General features: G+C 45.7%; 1 protein-coding gene across 3 annotated transcripts in view; it reads right to left on the bottom strand.

Annotated features, from left to right (window-relative positions):
* Window positions 1-1,439: 1,439 nt before the first annotated feature.
* PAMR1 (peptidase domain containing associated with muscle regeneration 1) overlaps window positions 1,440-25,293 on the bottom strand; it is an 84,379-nt gene continuing 60,525 nt past the window's right edge. For all 3 annotated transcript variants that reach the window (XM_081100446.1, XM_081100445.1, XM_081100444.1), the window contains 5 exons: window positions 10,651-10,863; window positions 8,901-8,967; window positions 5,312-5,544; window positions 3,819-4,111; window positions 1,440-2,534 (listed from right to left, as the gene is read on the bottom strand). In XM_081100446.1, coding sequence (XP_080956572.1) covers window positions 1,998-2,534; window positions 3,819-4,111; window positions 5,312-5,544; window positions 8,901-8,967; window positions 10,651-10,863 — 1,343 coding nt within the window. In that variant the 3' untranslated portion in view covers window positions 1,440-1,997. The remainder of the gene's footprint in view (window positions 2,535-3,818; window positions 4,112-5,311; window positions 5,545-8,900; window positions 8,968-10,650; window positions 10,864-25,293) is intronic.

A 25,293-nucleotide genomic window follows, 5' to 3' on the forward strand; every position in this document is an offset into this window, starting at 1 on the left:
TAGTCAGGGGCACTGACCTCTTTTCCCTTAGATTGTTAAAAGAAAAAAGGAATAAGAAGAAAGACAACAACTAATACAATAGCCATTCGGTGTGAATTAATTAAAATTATACCTATTTTTTGTCGGATCAGCAAAAAGTATTATATATTTTTAGTGTGCCGCAGAATTTTAGTTAATGTGTGCCATGAGATGGAAAAGGTTGAGAATTGTTGGGTTAAGCCATAAGGATGTGGGGGGTAAGGGGGTGGTGAGTAAAAGTAGAATGTGACTTACAGAAAGCCTGACAAAAAGAGAAAGTACCAGAAATTCTCCTCTGGCTCAGGGAATTATATAAAGACACAGATTTGGAGACAAATGTGTCCTGACCTCCAGTCTTGGAACTAAGTTTTTGAGGTCACAGTTCTCTGATATATCAAGGAAGAATCAGGCTCCTGTTTGGTCTATGGGAGTGAATGTCCCCCCGGGTACCCTGTACTGACCCTGGTCTCTGAGCACTCAGGAGGTATAGGAAAAACCCCAAGAAGTTCCCAGAGACCCCTGAGGGAGGAAGAGGAGGTCACTGAGAGTCTGGTTGGATAGCTGCCAGAGAAGGTCATCATTGTAGCCATGAGGCTGAGTGAGCAAACCAGGGTCAAAGAGCCATCACTCCCACATGTCAGGAAAACCAGTGCCAGCCAGAGCTGAGGAGGAGCCACGTGGGCAGGCTGGGCCTCAGGGAAGCAGAGAGAACACAGCACGCAGTGATTACAGTGGTTACAGACCCCCACACCCAACGTCAATGTCAGCAAAATGCCCAGGAATGTGGAAGACTCATCACACACACCCAGGAACCAGCAGGAACTCATCCCTGTTCATCCCAGTGTTTAAAGTCACGGAAGCCTCCATGTACCATCTTGGAGAGGAAGACATTGGTGAGGAGAGCAGGACAGAAAGAGAATGTTACTGAAGAGATCGTTCAGGGGTTGGATTAGCTTGAGTTCATTTGTTATCTCTACTCTCCAGTGGGGCTTGAAAGGAAAATCACAGAAGTTATAGAAAACAAGGAGGCTACAGTCTCTTGGCAAATCTCCATCTAGTGGAGTAAATAGGTGATTCCAGTTCAGATTCTATGAAACTCTGTCATAAAGATTTATGGAGGTTCAAGGCAGGGTTCTGTGCTAGAGCTAGAACATGAGAACCAGAAGAAACACTAGGCATCACCTAATTCCTGGTATTTTCCTCTGTGCCTTATTTGATGGCACCCATGTCTCTCCTCCCCCAGCCCACGACCCTGCAAACTCTAAGGGCTGGAATTCAAAAGATGGCATCAGCTGTGCCATATGCATTTTGGGAAATTATACCGTTAGGATCTATTTTAAAGGGCTGTCACCCAGCCATCGGCCCGCACACATGCAGCTCAGAGCAGTAGCATGCAGAAATCAGCCGGAGCACACTTGTCCTGTAGGTCAGAAGCCAACCCTTATTTTATTCAAATGTGTACAGGAGATGCGGAAGGAACCACACGGTACTGTGGCCGTGTGCACAAAAGCCGCCGTCAGCATCTCACCCAGGCTCCGCTGTCCTGGGCTGTCCCTTAGGCGGCTCCTTGGAGCTTGGTCTGGATGGATGGAGCCTTGGAAGAGACCTCATGAAACCCAGGCCTCCCGGTCAACCCTTCTCCACCAGGGCTGACCATGACATTTGCACCATGGGAGGGCAGGTGGGGAAGGCCACCAGGTCATTTGAATGGGGATGTTTTCTTTGCTGGTCACATAGTCTTTTTTGAAGCAACCCAGTTCTTGCAAGCAGATGTCTTCCAAATGGTCAGAGCAGCCAGGGAGGCAGGGGCCTATTCACCCTCCACGAGCTCTCCTCACCCTCCACGAGCTCTGTGCTTGAAATCAGAAGCCCTGGCTCTGCCAAATTCAAGGGCAGAATCCCACCTCAGGTCCACTCTGCCTCATGCAACACACACACGCATGCACGGAGGCACAGACACGGTCTCAGTGGGCCTGAGCTCACTTCATGTTTCTCTCGATCCAGTCCTTAAAAGGCAGCACCTTGCTGAAGGCCGTGTAGAGGCTGTGGCTGCACGTTTTGTCGTAGCTCCAGCTGACCAGCCCCACCAGATGCCAGCGCGGCTCAGGGGACGCCTGTCCTGGGAAGGACACAGCCGCGATGCCCCCCGTCTCTGCCGTGCAGATGTCGGAAGGGGCGGAGGGGTCCCGGCTGGCACAGAACATGTTGTCCGTGACACTCACTGGGATGCCGTGCTCTTCATGCTGCTCCTCACACATCAGCGAGTCCACCACCCTGAACACCCCCGAGCGGAGCATGTCGTTCTTGTAGCCGGGGCTCCTCACGTCTGCCAGGACGTTCCAGCCAGCCACGGTGATGTGGGCCTCCTGGAAGGCGGTGCTGAGGTCCCGGGTGGCCGCGAGGCAGATGGGCTGGACGCGGGTGCTGATGCGAGCCTTGTCCAGGAGCTTCAGGATGGCGATGTCAGAGTCCAGCAGGATGGGGTCGTAGTTGGGGTGCAGAATGATTGCAGAAATCTACACGTGAAAGGAATGGACAGCAATGGTGAGCCGTCCACTCCTCAGTGGACAAGAGCAGGAAAGCCTTGGGGCTGAATTATCGAGAATAAATGTCTTAAGAGACAGTTGCAATTATTTGGAGATACTTTGCCCAAAGGATCATAGAAAGCAATTGCTCTGTTTCCAGGGTTGCAAACTGAAATGCCTACTGGGGCCTGGCAGATACTTTAAATAAGTGGAGTGGAAAGGTGAGGCTGCAGGCGATGAGAGCACACACTCCATCTAGAGTGGGCAATTGCCACCTGGCTCCGGCTGACCACTGCCATGCAGTAATGGGGCCAGCATTCTAACTCTGCCAGAGACTAGACGCCAGATCTTTATCTGAAACCTGATTTCTAAATGTTGGCGAACAACTGATTTAAAAATGATATGTTAGCACGACTGAAACACAAACCCCTACAGGCTACCAGTTGGCAATGCCTGATCCACTGTAAACATTTCATTTATCTTCAACCCAATAAAATAGAATGTTCCACAGACTTTTCCACAAGTCTCCCCTGACTGTCCCAACACTTGCTGATCACTCTTTGATGGGGGCCTCTAGGAGCTTACATCTGTGATACCTTCTACCATTTTATGTATTTTTTCTATTATTCCACCTACATTTGGGTTAATTTCCTCAGGGCTTCTCTTGAATTGAACTAATCATGATACATTAGTCTGTCTCTACACTACTAGCCTGTGGACTCTTTAGGGCAAAAACCATGGATGGATGGATGGATGGATGGATGGATGGATGGATGGATGGATTAATGGATAGATGAATGGATGAACAAATGGACAGATGGATAGCTGAACAGATGGATGGGTGGGTGGATGGATGGATGGATGGATGGATATGTGGGTAGGTAGCTGAAGGAGATAGAGGGAAGGAGGCAGGCAGGGAAACAGAGAAGAATATTATAAATTGATTTGGAATATCTTGGATAAAACCTCTCTATGTCCTCAAAGCCCAGTACAGTGCCCTAAACATAACAGGTGGTTAACTTTTGATGACCACAATGAGAGATATTCGTTACTATCTTATTTTTAAAACAATTAAATGGAAAAAAAGACTCTGTAATCTTTCTAGATGCTCCCTCCCTATAGTTGTCAATATGAAATACTGGGTACCTGCTACATGCCAGGCTCTCTGCTGGGTGCCAATGTGCTAAGGTGAAGGACTGACGCCATCACTGCTCTCCTAAAGCTGGGAGTTTGCTGAGCCAGAGGTCCAGGGTCCACCTTGTAACCCTCTCTTACCCGCAAGCTCTGGATGGTCTTCTCATCCCGGTCGTCATCCCGGTAGAATTTCCCCAGCACAACTTTGAGGTCTGCTGTCTTGACCATGGTGACCTTCCCCAGGTCAGTTACGCAGTGGGCAGCCACCACCACGGTCCGCTCATTCACCAGGGCACCGCTGCAGACCAGGAACCACTCATCCTTGTGCAGGCTGCCCCCATGCACCCCGCTGACCCTCCGGTAGATGGCCGCCTGCCACGGCCAGCGCAGCCCCTGGGTCTTCGGAGCAGTGATGTTCTCTGTTTTCCCACAGACTACAGAGAGAGCACGGGCTCAGTAAGATCAGCTCAGAAGAGAAATGTGTCACACAACCAAGAGAGCACAAACCCATCGGTGTCATGACTAAGAAGGTAACTTGTGGGGTTTTTCCCCGCTTTATTAAATATTAATCAATCACCTTGCCATAGTTGGCTATAAAGTCTGGGGTAAAGATTGGAGACTTCCAATCCCAGGCACTTACTGGGCAAGTTGCCTAATCTCAAAAGCCCCAGTCTTTTGCTTTCAAAATGGATAGAGTAATAGCAATCACCTCACAGGGTGAGATGATGTATAAAACCAGTTAGACTTGAAATATTATGACTATCATTATAAAGGTGACCACCATGGACTAAGCCATGTTGCTTTCCTTTGACAAAGAGGATGGGAAGGTAGCTTAGGATGTGCAAGACCCTATTCCAAACAAGTCTACATATTATCTCAGTAATCATTATAACATTATGAGTAATTAATACCTCATTATCTATATATATAAAAGCCTAGTGACTGAACGGTGGACCGACCAGAATGACCGGTCGACCAGTTGCTATGACGTGCACTGACCACCAGGGGGCAGAAACTCAACACAGGAGCCGCCCCCTGGTGGTCAGTGCACTCTCACAGTGGTAGTGCCACTCGGCTGACCAAGATGAGTGCCTGCTCTTGCAGTGGCATGAGCAGCGCTCCCACAGCAGGCCGATCCCCACAGGCCACGCCCCCCACCAGTGCACGAATCCATGCACCAGGCCTCTAGTCTAATTAATAACAATAACCTAATTAATACCATTGATTAATGAGGATGACAACTGGGGCTTTGACAGGGTAACCAAGATGACATAACTAGAAGCTATCTGACACCTTTAACCCCTTCTCCACTTGCTTTTTAATGACTGCTCTCTCCCTTTTCTCCAAGTAAATATAATAGAATTAGCCACAAGAAAGTATGCCCCATCCCCCCAAAATTATCTAAGACTCAATAAGTTAATTTCTCCTGGGTAATAAGTTTAAGCCACAGGAAGGAAACTCTAACTGGAATTTCAGACATCACCAAGCTAGGGAAAGTATTAGAGTACCAATCCTTTGGGCAAGGAACTTCCCCCCACCCCTCTGCCCCCCAACCCAAAAAAGGGTTAATGACTTTTCACAGGCTGCCGTGTAGGATGTAAGCTGCCCAAGCCTAAGGATGAACCTTGACTCACTAGGGATGCAGGACGGGGCACGCCCACTCCACTTCCCAGTTCTTAGACAGGTCCTCCGGCTGCTGCCCAGGCGGCGGTAGAAAGGCGAGATGCATTCATACTGGAGCTGGGTGTGCAGATGTTGGTACCCAGTGGGCAGGTCTCCAAAGGGAAGGGCTGGCTTCTTGGTAGGGACGCCCTGCAGTTTCTGCTTGCTGAAGGTTGATGAGTACAGCTGGTGTAACGGGGTCTCCCTGCATCGGGGCAGATGGATCCAGAGAGAGAACAAAGTGAGACAGTCATGTGGCCTTTTTAGTTCCATGCCAATCCCCATGTAGATATTTGGTTACATTCAAAGAAAGCAATGGATTCTGTCTCTCTCCTTCCTTTATCTCCCCTTTTCTTTCATTCTCTGTCTTTCTCCTTTCCTCTCCCGGCCTCCTCCCCCTGCACACACACACATACACTTCCCTTCTACCATTGCGCAAATTATCTTGCACATTTCAACCTTCATTTTCTTCTCCATTTCCATTTCTGGCATGTCTCCAGCTGTCAAGGATTTTAACCAAGGAAGATAATATCTGACATAATAGCTGCTATCCAAAGGAACACTAACATGCACACACACATAAATTAAATTAAACAGGAAAGGGAGTTAATTTGAATGGGAGAAATCCAGACGTATTTTTTTTTTTTCTCTAACCGTTATCATAATGGGGCAATATCAGAAATTGGCTTGAACTAAACTGAGTTGCTACAGGAGCTTGATTTAGCAATTAGTGGATGTAATTAGTACACCTCGGAGAATAGAGCTTTCTCTCAGGGCACATTGATTGGGAAAAATATGGAGTGTTGTGTGTAAATGTCAAAAGGTTTTTTAAATGAGCCCCGAAGTTGAAGCCCCCGGAGACCACTTGGGGATTCTTGGGGGAGATGTACGCACATCGTACAGCTTGTGTTCATTTTATATCGGTGCATAATGGCTGTTAACCGGAAAGTTAGAATTCCTTTAGGAATCAATGTGCTCATCCCGGCTTATTGAATGGAGGGAGGAAGCCCAGAAAGGTAAGTGGGAGGGCCTGAGGGCACACAGGAAGCTAAGCCGGTACCCAAGGCAGCACTTAGCAGCCATGATTCCCACCCTGCTGTCTCTACCGCACCGATTTCATAGCATCTAAAGCGATTTATTTCAGATGTCTCTACAGGGATTTGCTCAGAGCAGATATTCAATGTCCATGGATTTCATCAGAGAGATCCTCAGCTCATGTTCAGAACCGGGTCTGCAGCTCAGGGAGCTCCCGAATTTGCAAACAAGCTCACCTCTTGGGCTATCTGTTGAAGGCCTACACTGCCTTCGGGGGTTCCTGGGTAAGCCTGGCTGCTGGAGATTGGCATACCCCCGCTCCAGCAGCCTGTCTTCCAGAAAGATTCTTAAAACCAAGTTGTAGGCTTGCTTTCTTATCTGCATGGGACACCTGGCACCCGGGCCCCTGACCTCCCATTACAAGCGCTTTTAAAATGCAAAGCCGGAGTTCTTTTGTTAACAGCTCCAGCCTCCTCTATGAGATGTCTACTTGGGAAGGACAGGTGGGTCAGGCTTATCCCACTGGCTGAGGGTCCAGCCCAGGTGACTCACAAAGATCAGAAAAGGGGGTGGAATCTGGATTCCACTGCCACTGCCCCCACGGAAAGGCCCTGCCTGAAAAGGGAAGTGAGACATGGGAGTGAGACAGCCGCAGGAAGAAGGAGAGACTGATGAATATCCTGCTACAAGAACATTTCAGGTCACCTAGTTGGGGTTGGGGTCAATTCTAGTCACTTATTGTTACTATTTCCAAAAAATTATTACTGACAGGTGTGCATAACGCTAAGATGTTTTTGCTAAGGCCTTTACATAGACTTAGTTAAAGTTTCGTGCATAAGGGAGCAGACTGTGAAGATTTCAGACCCTGGAAACCCTGGATTTGCATCTTGGCTTTGCCATTTCTTCTACCAATGTGACCTTGAGCAAATTCCTTAATTTCTCCGAGCCTCAGTTTACCCATCTGTAATAAAAATGTTATAATAAAATGTATAATAAAATGATAATAAGACCTACTTTGGAGATTGTAGTGAGGATTAAATGAGCTAAAAGATATAAAGCATTCGGAAGAGCAACGGGCACACCGCCAATACCCAATCAAAGTTAGTGTTGCATTTAATCCTTACAAGGGACTGAAGTTATTATGATTACTCTTCTTTTTCAAAAGAGGAAATGAAAGGCTCAGCAAGATTAGGAACTTGCTAAGGATATCCAGTTCTAAAGAGAGAGACCAGAGCTTGAACCCTTGTTTGCCCATCCAATTCAGTCATTCAATAGATGTTTATCAGGGGCCTCCTCTGTGGCAGGCACTATCTTAGGTACTGGGACTTCAGCATGAACAAACAGGTAATGTTCCTGCACATGTAACTTTTATGTATTTTGGTAGGGGTGGGGGTGCAGATGGAAATAGAACAAGTAAACCAAAAAACTGTATGGAAGACACCAGGCTGAGATGGGCACTAAGATGAAAAGTGAAGCATAGTAGCTTGGCCGGCATGGCTCAGTGGTTGAGTGTCGACCTATGAACCAGGAGGTCACAGTTCAATTCCCAGTCAGGTCACATGCCCAGGTTGTGGGCTCAATTCCCAGTGTGAGGCGTGCAGGAGGCAGACGATCAATGATTCTCATCAGTAATGTTTCTATCTCTCCCTCACCATTCCTCTCTGAAATCAATTAAAAAATAAAAAAGGTGAAGCATAGCAAAGGCCAGAGAGCACTAGGTAAAGAAGTCAGCTCAGAGTCAAGGTGGAGGAGAGGGGTTGCTCGTTTTTAAAGGACAGTCAGGGAAGGTCTCTTTCCTCCAGAGAACTGGAGGAAGCAAGGTGTTAAACCTCATTGTAATCCAGTGGAAGCAGCCTCCAGACAGAAATGCAAAAGCTCTGGAGCAGATCTGTGCTTGGAGGGCTATGGCAAAAGCAAGGGGGCCATGTGGCTGCAGAGGAAAGAGTGAGGAGAGGATGCTGGGAGATGAGATGAGAAGAGTATTTCCTACAAAGGAAAGGAGTAGAAATGGGTCTGTTCTCTCCCCACTGGGTGGTCCCCTTCTGTTCTTCCAGGAGTAAGGCAGGGTGGGTGTACTCGAGGGCTCACAGTCCTCCTCAAGGTAGGCATTCATCTCTAGTTCCTGGGCTCCACCAGCCTGCCTCATCTGGCTGGTTACTACCAAGAACATCTTCCTGAGCCACAGCTGGCTGCATCTGGCAGGAATGCCATCTCCCTAGGAGCTGCCATAATAAATACATAGACATTTCAGGAAGAGCAAAGTATGGAAATCCAGTTCATCAAAGATCATCTTCAAGTCTTGCTTCCCAGCAGCCACCTACTTTCCCAGGATCCAGTGAAATCCAACCATTGCTACCTCTTGGCTAAAGGCAGCTGGCTAACCAGCCACCACCCAACAAGCCCTATTCTCTCATGCCAATCAGCACTCAGTGTCCCTAAGGAACCCGAGCTGCGTGGCCAAACACAAGTGGGAAAAGGGGCGGGGAGGGAACCTTCATTCGCCTTCACCTTCAGAGGCCAGCTCACCTGGACTGAACCTGCATTGGAAGAACTCTCCGTCTCACCAGGTCTGAGATCTTTGGTTCCCGGCAGGCTAGGGATAAAAGAGACAGCGCTGGAGATTCTTGTTCCATTTTAAACTGCTCCCGTCATTCAGTGCAGACGCCGACCTGACCACCTCTTCTGGACAACGCATGTTCCCCAGGCTCTCGGAGGTGGGACGTGTGCAAGCTTGGAGAGCTTAGCAGAAGCACAACTGATACCCCCGCTGAAGAGCCCAGGTGTACACTTCGGAAGAGCTCTCCACCTGTGTGGTTTGGAACAATGGCAGCTAACAGACTAGGATTATCCGGACACATAAGTAGTATTTGTAAACTTGGTCAAAATGGCATAAAAGTCAAAGCGAAGGTTCTGAAATCTAGCCCAAAAAAGGGAATTACAAGGTTCTCATGTGAACGCAGACAGCGGTGTCAACCGGAACGTCTTGGGTAACTGACTCCTCCATGTCGCTTCCTTGCAAGGAAGGCTCCTAACAACCCTTTGAGGGCGAGTCAAAGCCCAGTTTAACTTTCAAGTCTTTTCTTCTTCCCCAGTAAAAAGAAATCCTCCCCACGTCACTTTCTCAATCAAGCAGCCAACATTCATCTCATTAGCAACCTAGGGAACTGGGGTTGCATTAACTTGTAAGAGAAGAGTTGACAAAAATCTCCACGGGCATATGGGACACCCTTTCCATGCTTAATGAAACCAAGAATCGGGGAGTCTGTGCTGGTGGGGATGAAAGTCGCTTCTGGCTTGAGTCTAAAGGGATTTATTCCTTTCACAAACCACCCTCTTTCATTCCTTTTTCCCATGATTAGGGTTGTTGACAAATACCCAGAAGGGAAAGTGGAGGATTGAGGCAATTATCTGGATAATCTAGGCCAAGGACATATCCCCACTGCCAAGGGGTAAGGGCCAAACTCCTCTATACAACATTCTTTTGTTTTCTGGTCCCCAACCACCTTTTTTCATTTATCTCCCAGATTGCCTCACTTTGAGTTGACATGATTCTTTCACTCCTGCCTATCCTTCTTTTCTTCTCCTTTGTTTTCAAACTAGATTATCGCCCCAGCTCCTCTTTGCCTCTACAAATCCTCCCCAGCCACCCAGACCGGCTCCAAGCCTCCTCACTGCATGCAATTGTCCCTGCTCCAGGCATTAGGGTCGTCCCCTTCTCTAAACGTGCACTGCCCATCTGTTCTTGGAGCTCTGCCTTGGATGGTCAAGAGTTTTCTGCCTTTTAAAGATGCTGGTAAACATTTTAACATCTCAAACTTCCCTCCACCTAGGCTGGCAGGAATGGTGTGTCCATCTTGTTTCATTTCCTGCAGGAACTTCATGTTACATAGAGAGGAGATAAATGTAGCTATAAAAATGCATCCTGATTGCTTCAATCCAGTCCTTGGGTTTGCATATTGAAACTCAGCCCTGTCATCTTTCCTAAACTGCTCTGATAACCACATACTGTTCTCGATCACATCAAGATGTTGTGTCACAATCCACTTGAGTATTAGGGTGAGCATGTAATAGTCACATCTTCACCTTTTTGGAAGTCTAAAACAGAAGCAAATATACATAGGGGTGGTCTCCAACCTAAGATTAATAAATATATGGTTCCAGTGAGAACTTAGGGAGAAAGGAATTTTCCCAGCAGCTCAAACACATGGATGGGAGCTACCGAAGTCCAGCAACTCCACCTCTATTTCTGTAGCCTTCGGAAATCTTTGCAAGTTACCTTTTATGCAGATGGGCTGCTTCCCTGACCACTCTCCACTCTGCTGGCAAGTTCTGTTCTCGTTGCCACTGAGAACATATGAACTGTTACAGAAGAAGGAGAAGACGGTGCCAACTTTTGCATGGCGCCCATTGATGAGCCCAGGGCCTCCTGTTATTTTCTTGTATCCATTGACTGGACCCCCAGGGTCTGAGCAGTTTCTTTCTTCAATGACTAAAGGGAGAATGAAAGAACAGGAGAGCTATTAAAAGTCTGAAGCATTCCACTTTAGGATCGAATCTTTTCACGTTTAACTGAATGAAAAAGGCAGTGACATGGAACCGGCACTTAATGGAATTACCAAGAGAACATGCCCAATAGAAAATGCATGTATTAGTCATATCTTCACCTTTTTAAACAACTTATTTTTAAATAAAAAAAATTTCATTCTCTATGTAAAGAAATTTGACGCCACAACGGGCTCCCATATGATCATGTTCATTTCTTTCTCCAAGTGTGGGAGCTGGGCAGGCCTGGACAAAATAACCATTTCACCTAGATTTTATGATCTGTATGGAAGGGTTATTGTTTTTCAGTGTTGTTATATTATCTCTAAAGCTTGGGCGATATGAAATAAACTAGATTATTTCATATTTGTGTTGTACCCAGAAAGTAGAACCCATCAGAAACAAGAGTGCATATATGATAAAACACAAGAAAATAAAAAGTGCATAAATGAACTGAACTTAGATTTTAGATTTCATATTCAGGAACATGAGTGTGTTGAAAGTTATAGTTAAAAGTACTAGAACACAATGTAAATTCAGGGAAACAACAAATTCCCTTGATGTCCTAATATAACTTTGCATCTAAACACTTACCAATATTCATTACAAAGTTATTTCTATTCTCTACTTCAGTTAAAGTAGAAAAAGCATCACCAGCTATTCTGAGCTCTGAACAGGATATTAGCTATATCCTGGAAATATTCTATCAGATAGATCACATATTCTTCTCAAGTGGATTGTGACACAATACTAAATAATACTTGCCTAAGGACACAAAGCAAGTCCCCCAAAGACTCCAACCTTTAGTTACTGAGTTTCAGTACCAATTACTCTAATAGCCTCCCAAGTCTCTTTTTTTCCTTCCTTTTTTTTTTATTGTTGACAGTATTACAGATGGCCACCAATTTCACACCCCCCACCCCTCACTTAACCCATTCCCCCAAGTCCCTGGCCCACCCGAGGCTTTCACCATACTATTGTCTGTGTCCATTGGTCATGCCTACATGTATGTAAGTTCTTTGGTTAATCTCTTTCCATTGTCCCACCCCTTGAGATATAGCAGCCTGTTCCATGCATCCATGCCCCTGGGCCTGTTTTGTTTGTCAGTTTATCCTAGACTCTTTTTAACCCTTTCTTCTAAGACACAATCTCCATCATGCAATGCAATTATGCATTTGACATTCTTTTCTTCCCATAATTGTCCCAATTACCTTTCAAGCAACTTGCCTCCAGGCAAGAAAAGAGTCTCCATTCAGATAACACTTTAAAAATATTTGTGAACTAAAAATTAATTATTTCCTAAGTTCAATTTGGCAAGGCTGATGACATTAGCTAAATTATAGGTTGTTTACTCTAAGATTGATGACAAACCAAGCAGTGGCTGATCTCAATGATACTCTGCTTCTGGGCTATATAATATGAGCAGTTTCCCTGGTGGGTGGGTCCAAAGCCAATCAGAAGTGTTAAAAAAAATAAAAGTCACTGAGTGAGCTGTAAAAAGTTCCTATAATGGTATAGGGAGTGCAGTGTACTTTGTGAACTCAAAAAGTACCTGTGGCCCTGGCCAGTGTATATCACTGATCAGCGCACTGGCCTGTGCACCAGAGGGTGGTGGGTTCAACTCTGATCAAAGGCATGTACCTGGGCTGCAGGTTCGAACCCCTCCACTCCCCTCACCCTCATTGGGACACATACGGGAAGCAACCAATCAATGTGTCTCTCCCACATTGATGTTCTTCTCTCCTCTCCCCTCCCCTCCCCTCCCCTCCCCTCCCCTCCCCTTGATGTTCTTCTCTCCCTGACCCAACCCTCCCCTCCACTCCTCTTCCCTTTCCTCCCCTTCCCTTCCCTTCTCTCCCTCTCTTTCTTCTCTCTCTCCCTCCCCCTCTCTTCCACCCTCTCTCTAAAATATCAATGAAAAAAATGTCCTCACTCCTTCAGTGAGGATTTAGAAAAAAAGGAAGGAAAGTACACATGGACTCAAAGCGCCAGTGCTTGTATTTCCAGGAATGGAAGAAGAACGCAGAGGAAGCAGTCCACCCTGCTTCCGTGATGGCGTCACCTTCTGATAGTACAGACTCATTCAATGCTGAACATACAGCTCAGCAGCAACCGACAGGAGTCCTCAGACTGCAATCATCTTACTAGCATGGTGTGTTATACCTGCAAGTTTTAGAAAATGGGATAGTTGCCAATATAAAAATCAAAAGAGTTCTCATAAAAATCTGTATTAAATTCAGGTCTGGAAACCCTGGGCCTGTATCCCCACGTGGCAATAATCAACTGTCATTAAGAAGTGGCTCTTGCTTAGATGGAGGCTGAATTCTTCATGTGGCCACAGCCCCCCTCCCACCTCCCCTCCCCAGCTGCCTGGCTCTGCAGGCACTTGAATCTGTGGCCAGTTAGCTTATCAAAGGGTGATGATTTGTGTAATTCAAGTGTAGTTCTTCATCTGTTTTGAGCTTTGCTTGCTAGAACTTATGACCAAGAAAGACTAGGTGATACTTAAGACCAGTCCTGAAATACTGAAAGATAATGAACTGTACTCAAGCCACATCAGTCTCAGCAGAAGAAAAGAAATCTCTTCAACAGTGAGCTTGAGGGTAGGGGTCTTCTCTCCTTGGATGTAGGTACTGCCATTAGGCTCCCACCCATAATTTCCTATGTGCAGAATTCTCATGCACTTAATGTGGGTATAACTAGCAGGAACCTTGGAGAGTTCTCGAGCCCTTGGAGGTAAGAAAGCTTTAGAACAATTCAGGTCCTTTGTTTCTCTCAGGAAGGAGGCTTTATAAGAAGACTTACAGAGAAACAGCCTCAGGATGCACAATCAAGTCTGCCAAGGCTGAGGAATTCTGCTGTATTTCTGTCATTCTTAGATGCATATTCTTTTACTATGTGATATGTCTGACCTGAGGTCACATGAATATTTTTCCTGTCATATTTCTTTACGCCAACCCCCAGAAAAGCTATCATTATATCAACAGTGGATCTTAAACTTGATGAGATCCTAAAATGGAGAACTATTATTTGGTTTTAAGTTACTGTTCATGGAATGTCACCAGGACAGATAGGAGTAATACTTCTGAGTTGGGAGTCCACTGGAAGGCAAGGCTCTATGGCTAAAATTCAAGAGACATATAGACAATGGAAACAGACAAAGGATCCAGATAGTGTAGTTGTTTGACATTGCTTAAAAATAATCATACTGAATATGTTCAGGAAAATAAAAGGTAAAATTTCAGTAGAAAACGGAAAATCTTGAAAAATAACCAATGGACAAATCTAGAACTGAAAAGTTACAAGAATAGAAATGAAAAACGCAGTGAAGGAATTGAATAGAAAATCAGATACAGCTTAAGAGTATGAATAAACGAAAAGATACCTTTAAAAAAATCAGAATAAAGCCCAAGGTAGAAAAAGGTGAAGTATGTACAGAAAAAGTAAGGGACATGGGGCGCACATTGAGAAGGTTAATAAATACATGTAATTGGCATACCAGAAGGAGAAGGAAGAAAGAATGGAACAAAAACAATATGTAAAGAGAGAATATCTGAAAAAATATAAAGCAGATGAAAGACATCAACCTACAGATTTACTGGTACAGAGCCCAAAGCCAGATAAACATGAAAAAAGCCACACACAGACATAATACATAAAACTGTTAAAAACTAAAAAAAAAGGAAAAAATTTTAAACAGCCAAAAGTAGAAAAGGAGGCTGGAAAAACATACTTGAATACAATTATTCTCATTATCTCTAGCTTATAACCTTAAAAATGAGTTTTCCTTCCTTAGACTTTTTTCCAAGTTTTATAATCAGAAAGATGTAACTTGAAACGTTTGTTATTCGTTTTGTTGTTGTTTCTGGGGTTTTTTTTGTTGTTGTTGTCGTCGTTTGTTTTAAGTATCAGGGAAAATGGTTTGGCTCCAGACCTTCCTTTTGTTTCCGTATTCTCTCCGCCCCATGCAAATCTCTTATCATAGAGTAATCCAACTTTGCATGAACTCAAATTTAAAAGAGTTTTGTTTCCAGATGCTGGTGAAAAAAAGAATGGCCTACAGGATCAGCTAAGTACAGGTTCAAATAATCATTTGGTTCCCCAGTGTCCAGAACAAGTAGACAGTAAGTGCTCAATAAATATTTGTTGGTGGATGGAATGGATAGAATGAAATTTATTAATATTTCCATTTAATGCACAAGGGTGTGGGAAAATGACTCAATATTTTCAAGCCCTGTGTTTCTCATCTGTAAAACTGAATAATACCATTTATCTGTCTGGGCTGGTTTAAGGAGTAATTGAACTAGCACATAATCTCGTTTTCCCTTGTTTACCTTTATTTACAAGGCTTCCAACAGCTTTAAAAACCAATTCCCCAAATTCATACACATTAAAGAAAAATCCACAAAGAAATCTAAAAGCCCGTGACTGGCCCTATTGGAGTAACAAGCAATATTCCACTCTATTTTCTGGCCTCTTGGTAATGGCTACCCATGATGGGCTTCCAGACCTGGGTCCAGTGTGTTGACTAGGGCTTCTGGGTACCAACCATGGTCTCTGTACAGTCATCTCTTTTAATCCTGCACAACAAAGCCTTAAAATTAGAATCCTGTATCAAACGTCCAGGGGACATTATCCTCTCTTCTCTCTCACTTGTTTTCAAAGCTGGTCATCCTCCTAGGATGCTTTGAAGATAATTCTAAGACTTCATCCATCCATTCTCTTCTCTCCTTTTGGGTTATAGACCATCAATATCTCATCAGAGCATCTCCCCAGGGTTAGATTTCAAAACAAACTCTACAGCCAACCCTTGCCATCCCTACAGGTCCTCTTTTTTAGAAACCTTTGTATGTCCCCATTAAATAGATTCATGGTCCTTTTCTATTTGATTTTTGTGTTTCATTTCTCCTCACAGGGATGGGTGTTTCCAGACAAAGTCAAATGAGAATTTAAAACATCTGCATCCCTGGTCTGAAGGAGCATCAAGCTCCTGCTTTACTAAATAAAAATAGTCCATGATGAATAATAAATAGCCCACTGCCCCATTACTTTTGTGACTCACCCCAGGGACACAAACACATTAAGTTTAGTGAGCCCTTGCATGCTATTTCGTGAACAAGAAGAGGACTTGGGAGTCCATTTTTTCTGGGATATTATTTCATATAAACATTTGAGGAAAGACCTTCTCCACCTTTGTCTTCAGTTTTTCTCAGGACACCAGTATGCGGTGGTTTGCTGTGGTACCACTTTATGGCCACGCAATGGCTTTGTGATCATTTTCATAGTGAACATTATGGGTGCTCCATCCAGGTCCATGTTCATCCTTTTTACCAGCTCAACTTCTACATGTGAGTTTATTGCTGAGAGCCGGCACCTGCCACCTTCAGAGGCCTGCGCTCAGGCATGGGCACCATCTTGCTCATGTGAAGAACTGAAAAATGCCTCCATTTATATTCCCCCCATGCACACCTCAGGGTTGCCTGTAGCCAATGACTGATAGACATGAATACAAAAGCCCAACTCCTGATCCTCTAGGTGTCCTTTAACTCCCCAGCACCCCATGGGATGGGGCGAGGCTGGGACTGGAGCCCTGCATGCCTTTCAGCACTCGGGGAGATCTCGGGGAGGTTGACTGGCAGGGCAACTAGAGAGGCTGGATCTCATCAGAGGGCCCCACCTCCACAGATAGTCGCCCTGGCCAGCCCCACCCCAGCAGAGCTGTTTTAGCTGAAGGGATCAGGTGCTCTGAAACAATGGGCTTTCCCAAGCTCCATGGTGCAGTTCTAAAATCCACCATCGGAGGACTCTCCCTACTGATTTAGTGCTGTCTGAGTAAAGCCAGGGACGTCTGTACAACCGTGGGACACAGAGGAGGCCCCAACAATGACTGAGACTAAAGTTCTTAGGACGCTGAATGATGGGCCTTAGGATTGGATTTAAGTTGGTTTAAAACAAGTAAAGTTGCATCTTTTGCTCTCCTATCTGATTGGAGATGGTACCACAGGGAACCACCGCATACGGTTGTCCTGAGAAAAAGTGAAGACGAAAGATGGAGAAACTCTTTCCTTAAATGTTTACATGAAATAATATCTCGATACGAGGTAGCTGAGATGATCAGGTCTAGAACATCTAGGAGAAATGGCCATGATGATGGTCATGATTTAGGAAAAGTTGCCCTTCAGGGCACACAAATATCACTTTTTCTGTGCCCTCCAGTCAGGTCAATTACATTGAATGTAGCAAAAGGAAGTCCACACTCTTCATCCCTAACCTAGGGGTGGCCTCACCTCCCTAGCACCCTAATGATCACCAAACTCAGCGGTCAGATCCCAGCAGTGACAAGGAAACGGGCCTCTCCCTCCATTACATCACTGTCCACCCACATACCCTGGTTTACAAAATAACCTTTTCTGAATGAATCTTGAGTATTAACAAGATACATCAGGTGCCCATGAATATCTCTCTTTTCCTGTTGCTTCAGTTTCAAAGCTGTAAGTTTAACTTTGGAGACAAGATCAATAAAAATCCCCCCGGAACCAAAGAATCCAGTCACTGCTCTGCCCTTTGGAAGTCCGGTGTGTGGTTCTTCCAATAGAGAAAGACTCTGAAGCGTGTGGCCTGTTGATTTCACTGACTTTCTTACTCCGTATATTTAATGAGTGCGTCCTCTGTGCCCAGCAGGATAAGGCCTGGACAGATGTTTTTGGCAACTTTAACAGAGAAATGTTTAGCTTAAGTCCAGAAATAGAAATGATGTCAGTTAAGGCTTGAGACACCTCAAGGTTCTCCCCAGCTTCACTTAAGCACTTATAAGCATATGGTTTGGGGCCTTCCTTCCAATTATGTATTCCCCATGTCTTCAGGGGAGTAGCTATATATATATGTGTGTGTGTGTGTATTTTTTTTCATTGGCACCAATTTATCCTATGAGATTAGTGCCTTCTTTAAATGTGCTTCTAAAATTACACCAGAAGAAAGGACCCTAACATGGGGACCTTAAATGAATTTGAACGGGAGTGTGGGGGTCTCAGGAAATACCAGCCAGCCCCAGCAGTTAACCTGAGTTACAACAAATATTTTATCAGGTACAATAGGTAGAACTGAGTTGATACCACTTAGCCTGCTGTATTTACGGAAAGAAAACATCTTACTCTGCAGGCAGGACCCTTGGGTGAAATGAAATGTTCCTGCTGAGGAGGGTGGGGGGGAGAAAAGAAAAGAAATCGGAATATTATTATGTCTTTTTTTTTTAATGTTTGTTAATCTTCACCTGAGGATATTTTCCCATTGATTTTTAGAGAGAGTGGAAGGGAGGAAGAGATAGAGAAAGAAACATGGATATGAAAAAAACCCACATCAATTGGTTGCCTCCCGCATGTGCCCCAACTGGGCCCTGGGATGGAGCCTGCAACCGAGGTACGTGCCCTTGACCGGAATCAAAGCTGGGACCCTTCAGTCCATGGGCTGACGCTCTATCCACTGAGCCAAACCAGCTAGGGCTATTATGTCTCTTTAGGAGCTGCATGAAAGCTATAAGAGTATCTGAGCATTTTAGCAAAGACAACAGAGCCAAAGCCAACAAAATTCATTAGCCCATTATCTAGCTGGGAGCCTGAGGCGTGTGAGTCTCAATTCTTAGCTGCCATTGGTGTCCACCCACTCTCACTCATCACCCAAAATCAAGGAAACAATTTGTGACAGAACTTCGGTCCTGTTTGGAAAAGGCATTAACTTTCTCCCTGGGGCTTTGACTCCTGATGGAAACGTGACTTTTCACGAGACCATCACCCAGAGACAACCCGCCGGGCTCCCCCTTGTCCTCATTTTTTTCCTGTTCAGCTTACACTTGAGTTCGGTGCCTCTGGACCAGATCCCGTTCTCTTTTACTCCCACAAGGGTCTTCCCCAACCAGGAATAACAACACCAACTGGTGATGTAATCCCCACTGAGAATCCTTTTTATCGCTTTCCAGCCCATGGTATCTGCCCCCTGCTGCTGTCCAGCCCTCCGCGGGTGTGAGAGAGAGACAGTATCCGTGTGAAATTATGCTTGGATTGCACACACTGCCCTTTATTCATCCGGCAGCAATTTGGAGGCTGAGGCTCACAATTAGCTATTTGATCTTAATCAGTATTGTCCGTGGCCCCGGGTACACTGTGTCTTTCGGATACCACGTTTCCGGTGCTAGGATGGCCTAGTTAATTAAACAGCCGAAACGGCCTGCGCCTAAGAGACAAGTCAACTTTGAAAAATCTTTTGATTTTTCATTTTATTTTGGTTCAAAATCACCCGGACGCATCCTCGTTTGGTAGAGATGGTAACCTTTGTAACTGGTAGACACTCTGCTGTCCTCTAACTAATGGATCTGCTTGGTTAGAGTCTTCTTGGGGCACCCCCGCACCTCAGAAGGTTTCTGAGTCAGCTCTGGGTGTGCATTGGGGGTGGGTAGTAACACTAAACTACTGGGGGAAATGTCCTAGCGGTGTTCCTAGTCCACCTTACAATGAAAATGGCCCAAATTGAGGAATTCTGCTGCTAGTCTTGGGGATAATGAGAATGGCCTTGCAGAGGAGGCTGGGGCTGCTGAGCACATCTGAATCTTAAGAGATTACGGATTCTCACCGCCCTCTTAGGAGTTCTCATCACCACCATCACCGAAGGCCTTACTAGAGGAAGTTGATGTTGGCAACTGGAGGGCCTGTGACATGCTCCTCTGCACTTGAGAAAGGCTGAGATTGGAATTGTTCTGTGGTTCTGCCAAATAGAAGGAAAAAAAAAAATCTATGCTGCATAGCCCTGCCTTATTTCCTCTGGTACCTAACAGATGCTTAAGGGCTTAGGCTGGATGCATGTGCAAAGCGGGGAGGATAACAGTTCCTAACCCACGGGGATGTTGTCACCATTAAACAAGACAATGCCGCATGAAGCACAGAGCCTGCCGATGAACAGCAAGAATAATAACCACAGCTGTTGTTGTTTTAATGCTTGGATACCAACAGGGAAGCCTTGTGTTTTACGAGGAAGCTTTCCTCTTCTGAATCAGAATGAGGGGCAGGGAGCACATGCCCCACGAGGCAGGAACCGTTAAGGAAAAGTGGGGGGCTCTCCAGCCTTTGTCAAGGGGCTGGAGTCAGACCCGGAGTCCAGGGAGGCAGGGATGTTTGTTTCCACCAGAAGTTAACTCTGTTCTGGTCTCATCTATTCTTTGCTCCCTCTTCCCTCTTCATCCAGCCCATCCCAGTAATAACGGGTTACCACTTAGTCCAGACCCAGAGTAAAAGCTGCCTCCCGCACCAAGCCCTGCCTCAGTGAGCTCGCCTGCCAAAGCAAAAGCCGCGAGGGCCTTGGCAAGGCTCATGCTTTTTTTTTTTTTTTTTTTTTCCCTGTCTATCCCTCTAAGTCTAATAAAAAACCTAAGTGATGCTCTGGAGTCCTGGTCTCCCCTATGACCACCAGGGGGCCGACATACGCCCACCACGTTATGTGAGCAACGACTGAAAACCCACATGAGGAAAAAGGGAGGCCGAGCAGATAACGGGATGCTTCGGCAACGCGCTCTGGAGTTTTCAGCTCCTCCCGACACGATCCCACCGATCATTTCTAAGTGCCCCCTTGCGGGGCTGCCCTGGCTGAGAAGGCTCCCCGCCCATCGTGCCCAGCGTGGGTGTCCCCTCCTGGGATCCAGGATTCCTTTATGACAATGGCATTGGTCGTGTCTGCTTGCCCTTTTAAAACCAGAACTTTCTCGTCTGCAGGCAGGTACAGCGGTGGCGATGCTTCGTGTCTAGCAATGATGTGGGAAGGGCGGTTCATAGCGGTCACAGAGGAGCCTTAGGGAGCTGTGGGAGAATTTCCTTAAGGAGCCCTGAGGAAAGTTTGCCATAATCATCCAGTTTGTAGAAACGAGTGCTGTTGCCCTACCCCTTTCCCTGGAGAATCCCCTGTTCTCTGCCAGTGGCCATAACAGGGGCCCGGAGTAGTAATGAGGATCATGGCTCCTCTGACATCAACTCAGTGCCTTATGTCATTCCATCCCCACCAACGTTCTGAGAAGTACTTGGTATTACTGTTCTGCACATTATAAACCAGCGGTTCTCAACCTGTGGGTCGCGACCCCTTTGGCGGTCGAACGACCCTTTCACAGGGGTCGCCTAAGACCATCCTGCATATCAGATATTTACATGACGATTCATAACAGTAGCCACATTACAGTTACGAAGTAGCGACGAAAATAATTTTATGGTTGGGTCACAACATGAGGAGCTGTATTTAAAGGGCCAGAAGGCTGAGAACCACTGTTATAAACTGAGGCTCTTGGGAGTTCAATGACTTGTTCAAGGTCCCCTGACGGATAAACTGCAGGCTCAGAGCCAAGCCTAGGTCTTTCTGTCCTCTGGGCCAAGCTCTTCCCCTGGAGGGCACCCTGTCACGATGGGCAAAGGTGCTCCCGTGTTCTGGATATTGAGGATAAGATAGGGCTCTGGACCCAAAAGCCAGTGAACTGATTTTATAACCTCTCAGCTGAGAGGTCCTAGAGCAGCGGTTCTCAACCTGTGGGTCGCGGCCTCTTTGGGGGTCCAAGGACCCTTTCACAGGGATCGCCTAAGACCATCGGAAAACACATATATAATCACATACTGTTTTTGTGATGAATCACTATGCTTTAATTATGTTCAATTTGTAACAATGAAATTGGGGGTCACCACAACATGAGGAACTGTATTAAAGGGTCACAGCATTAGGAAGGTTGAGAGCCACTGTGCTAGAGCCTACTATTTCTCTGTGATGGGAGAGGGGATTGCAACTCATCGGGGGTCAGCAGTAACGTTTCCATGAAAGCGTAGATCTCCTAACCACTTATTCTGATGAGAAGCACGGGCCGCCCCTTTGAAGCTGAAGCAGAAAGTGTTCTCTCCTCCTGGGCGCTTTTCTCCCAGCCCTGGGGACAGGCTAGTGGGAACCTCCTGCTTATCCAAACCCCAGAAACAACCAGATTGCCCGTCTTCCTTTAATTGGTGGAGGCCATTGTGCTGTGTTCCAAGGCGCGGCAGAGCCCGCAGTGTGAGCTTTGTGCCCGAGAGTCAGCCGGGTTCAGCGTGCTTCATTGGGATGCAGGGGGAAGGCCCGGCCTCGTCAACTGGGCCAGAGGAACAAAGGCGACATGGAAACTGGAGCAGGCGATGAATCCCCCGCTCTCCACTTTTGCAAAACAGGATTCCGACCCTTTACTTAAGAACTTATTTTGTCCTTGTGTTCCATACAAAGAAACAGGAAACTTCAGAGGAAAAAAGGGGCCCCAGTTTCTTACATGGTGGCCCAAGGAGGTTGGGGTCGCGGAGGGTGCTGGCAGGAGGCTGGCTTGGCCCCAACGCTGACAGGGGAGCCACTCCCCCCCTTTCGATTGCTCTCAGAGAAGGTCACCTGGGAGCAGGGGAAAGCTGTTCTTTCTTGGGAACAAATTAATGGGAAGTCTGAGCGTAGCAGCATTTAAATAATGTATTTGCGGCTCTCAGGACCTCTTACCAACTAAACACTGATTGTTTCTTATTATTTTTAATAAAAATATGTTTTTATTGATTTTAGAGAGGGGGAAGGGAGAGGGATAGAAAAGATAGAAACATTGATGAGAGAAATACACTGATCGGCTGCCTCCTGCATGCTCCCTACTGGGGATCGAGCCTATGTATTGCCTGGGCATATGTATTGCCTGGGAATCGAACCATGACCTCTTGGTTCATAGATCAATGCTCAACCACTGAGCCACACTGGCTGGGCGATTATTTCTTATTCTTTATCTACTGCCCAGGAAGTCCCAGGGAGAAACGCCTTTCAGGCCCACGGAATTCCTTAGAAAAATCAATCCACTTCCAGCTTGACCCAGTTTCTGAAATGCAACTGCTAGTTCTTATCTCAGGACAACTGTCCATAACAGCTCATGTTGAAAATCGGTTAAACCTTTCAGTGACCACTTTGGGGACAGCTCGCAAAAGTGTAACTCTCATACCCTTCGAACTAACAGCTCAACAGCTACGGATTTATCTTACAAAACTACCTCCACATGTGAACCAAGAAAGATACATTAGGGCAGTCATGGCGGCTCTCTTCACAATAGGAAAAAAAACAAACACGAGAACAGGTACACCTGAAGGAACTGGATGAAGAGATGACTGTGTCTACATCCACACACTGAAATGCACAGCTATTTTTTCAAATGAGTGAAAAACATGGTTAGGGCTTGTTTCAAAATTGCAAGGTCAAGTGCCACAGACAATTTTCGTGATGTTTCCCTCACTGACTTAGTTGGAGCTCATGCTGAATTTCCCAGGAGGAAAACCAAACACCTAAACCTTACAGAGAATAATCAGACATTTGGACCAACATGGACTGACACGGAACACATAGCCATGATACAGGCACTGAAAACAAGTTGAAAATCGTATGTGTGCTTTAATCTGCTTTTGTTTAAAACAGGGGTTCTCAATCTTGGCACGACTGACATTTGGACAAGATAACTCTTTGCGGGGCGGGGGAGGGGACAGTTGGGGTTTTGCCCTGTGCATTGTGGGATGTTTTGCAGCACCTCTGGCCTCTACTCATGAGATGCCAGTAGCACCCCAACTCCGCAATGATGACAAACCAACAATGTTTCTGGACATCACTGAAGGTCCCCTGGGGGTGGGAGTGGGGCGCAAAATCCCCCCCAGTTGAGAACCAAAGGTTTAAAATGATGATATATAGACAACTTCGGCTTGCATACCCTAGAAGACCATCTGGAAGGATACTCATTATGTTGTTAACTGCTGGGAACCAGGCTTGGTCAGGAAAAGCAATGTTCTCTTTCTATTTTACACATCTCTCTGCTGTGTGATTGTTGTTACAAGTATATACCTCTTCTACAATTAACTAGAAAACCAACTGCTATTCCACTCCCACTCACAGGCACGCACATATGTCAGGATTCTCTCTGGAAAAGAGCGACAGGTGGGCCTCGCCTGGGAAGGCAGGTCCTTGGAGAGGACTCGATGATGAGACACAATAACCACACCCATCAACTGGTCGCATCAAGTCTCACCAAGCCCTGCAGTGAGATCGTGTCTGAGAGCTTGTGAGCCATGTGGGGAATGTGAGATCCTCGCCTCCATTTTTGAATTGGATGGGCCCCTCTCCTGCTCCAGGGAGCGTCTAACGCTTCCCCAGGATTCCAGGAGGACAAAGCATTAAAGCAGCAGCATTGCAGGGTTGGTACTACGTAAATAAAAGATAGATTTCTCACTAATATTTGCTTCCGTTTTTTTAAAGCTATTTTCAAAAAAAATACATTTCTGGAATCCCGGCATGTTTGGGTTTCTTGTTAATCTTCAAAGCATTTCCTCTGGGGAGACAGTTTTAGTTCATTGATACACTCATGAGAAAAGCAATAAAGATTTTTCCTCCCTTTTTTTTTTTTTTTTTTAGATGATAGACTGCTGTGGGGAAAATAAATGGTTAAGGTTTGTCCAAAATTACAACGTGAAGTGCCACCGACAATTTTCGTGATGTTTCCCTCGTTTTGTTAGTTGGAACTCACGCTGAATTTTCCAGAAGGAAAACAAAAAACTGAAGCCTTATAGAAAGCAATCAGACTTTTGGTCCCCACGTTGATGCCAGCAAATGACTTATCAGCTATCCACCACCAATGCCTTCACCCAGTTACAACTACTGGGGACCACGGGATTCTGGGTGTGGAAGAACACTTTGAAAGTGGCCAAGAAGCACTCCCTTGTCCATCTATGCTGGCGTTTTGAGTTGAGACAGTTTGTGAGTCGAGTTATGAATCAGTTCATAATGACATATTTTATATTCCTTTTCATTATGGTTTTGTTTGTTTTTTTTCAGGAAAGGATAACAGTGCTGGGAAGTCCATTTCTGGCTCATAAACTAAGCATGAATATTTTACTCACAACCTTTGGACCAATTTTTTTTCCTCCCAGTAAGAGACTCTTAAAGACATTGTAGCATATTTAGAGTACTTTACTTTTCTTCATCCAATCTTACCTTTTATTTATCGATAATGTGCAGTTACTTCATCAAGAAATTGAGCCTTCTCTTTTTTTTTTTGTTCCCTGCCCTGACTCTCAGGATTTGCCACTGTCAAGACTCCAGAATCACTCTATAAACCAAGTCTTGAAACAAAAAGAAAGCAACCTTTCTCTTCTCTGCCTTGCACACAACACAGCAGGCTGAAACGAGGCGGGAACCACGAAGGGGAATGCCATTTTCCAAGCATCTGGCATAGCTCTGCTAGGCCAAAGCGAAGCAAGGGCTGCTCTTATCGGAACACAATGGCACACTCAAGGACACCCTATTGAAACCATCCATGGCTTCCGTCTGCATGGTT

This window comes from Myotis nattereri (genome assembly GCF_964212035.1).
Source record: "Myotis nattereri genome assembly, chromosome: 9".
In the NCBI taxonomy this organism is placed as follows: domain Eukaryota; kingdom Metazoa; phylum Chordata; class Mammalia; order Chiroptera; family Vespertilionidae; genus Myotis; species Myotis nattereri.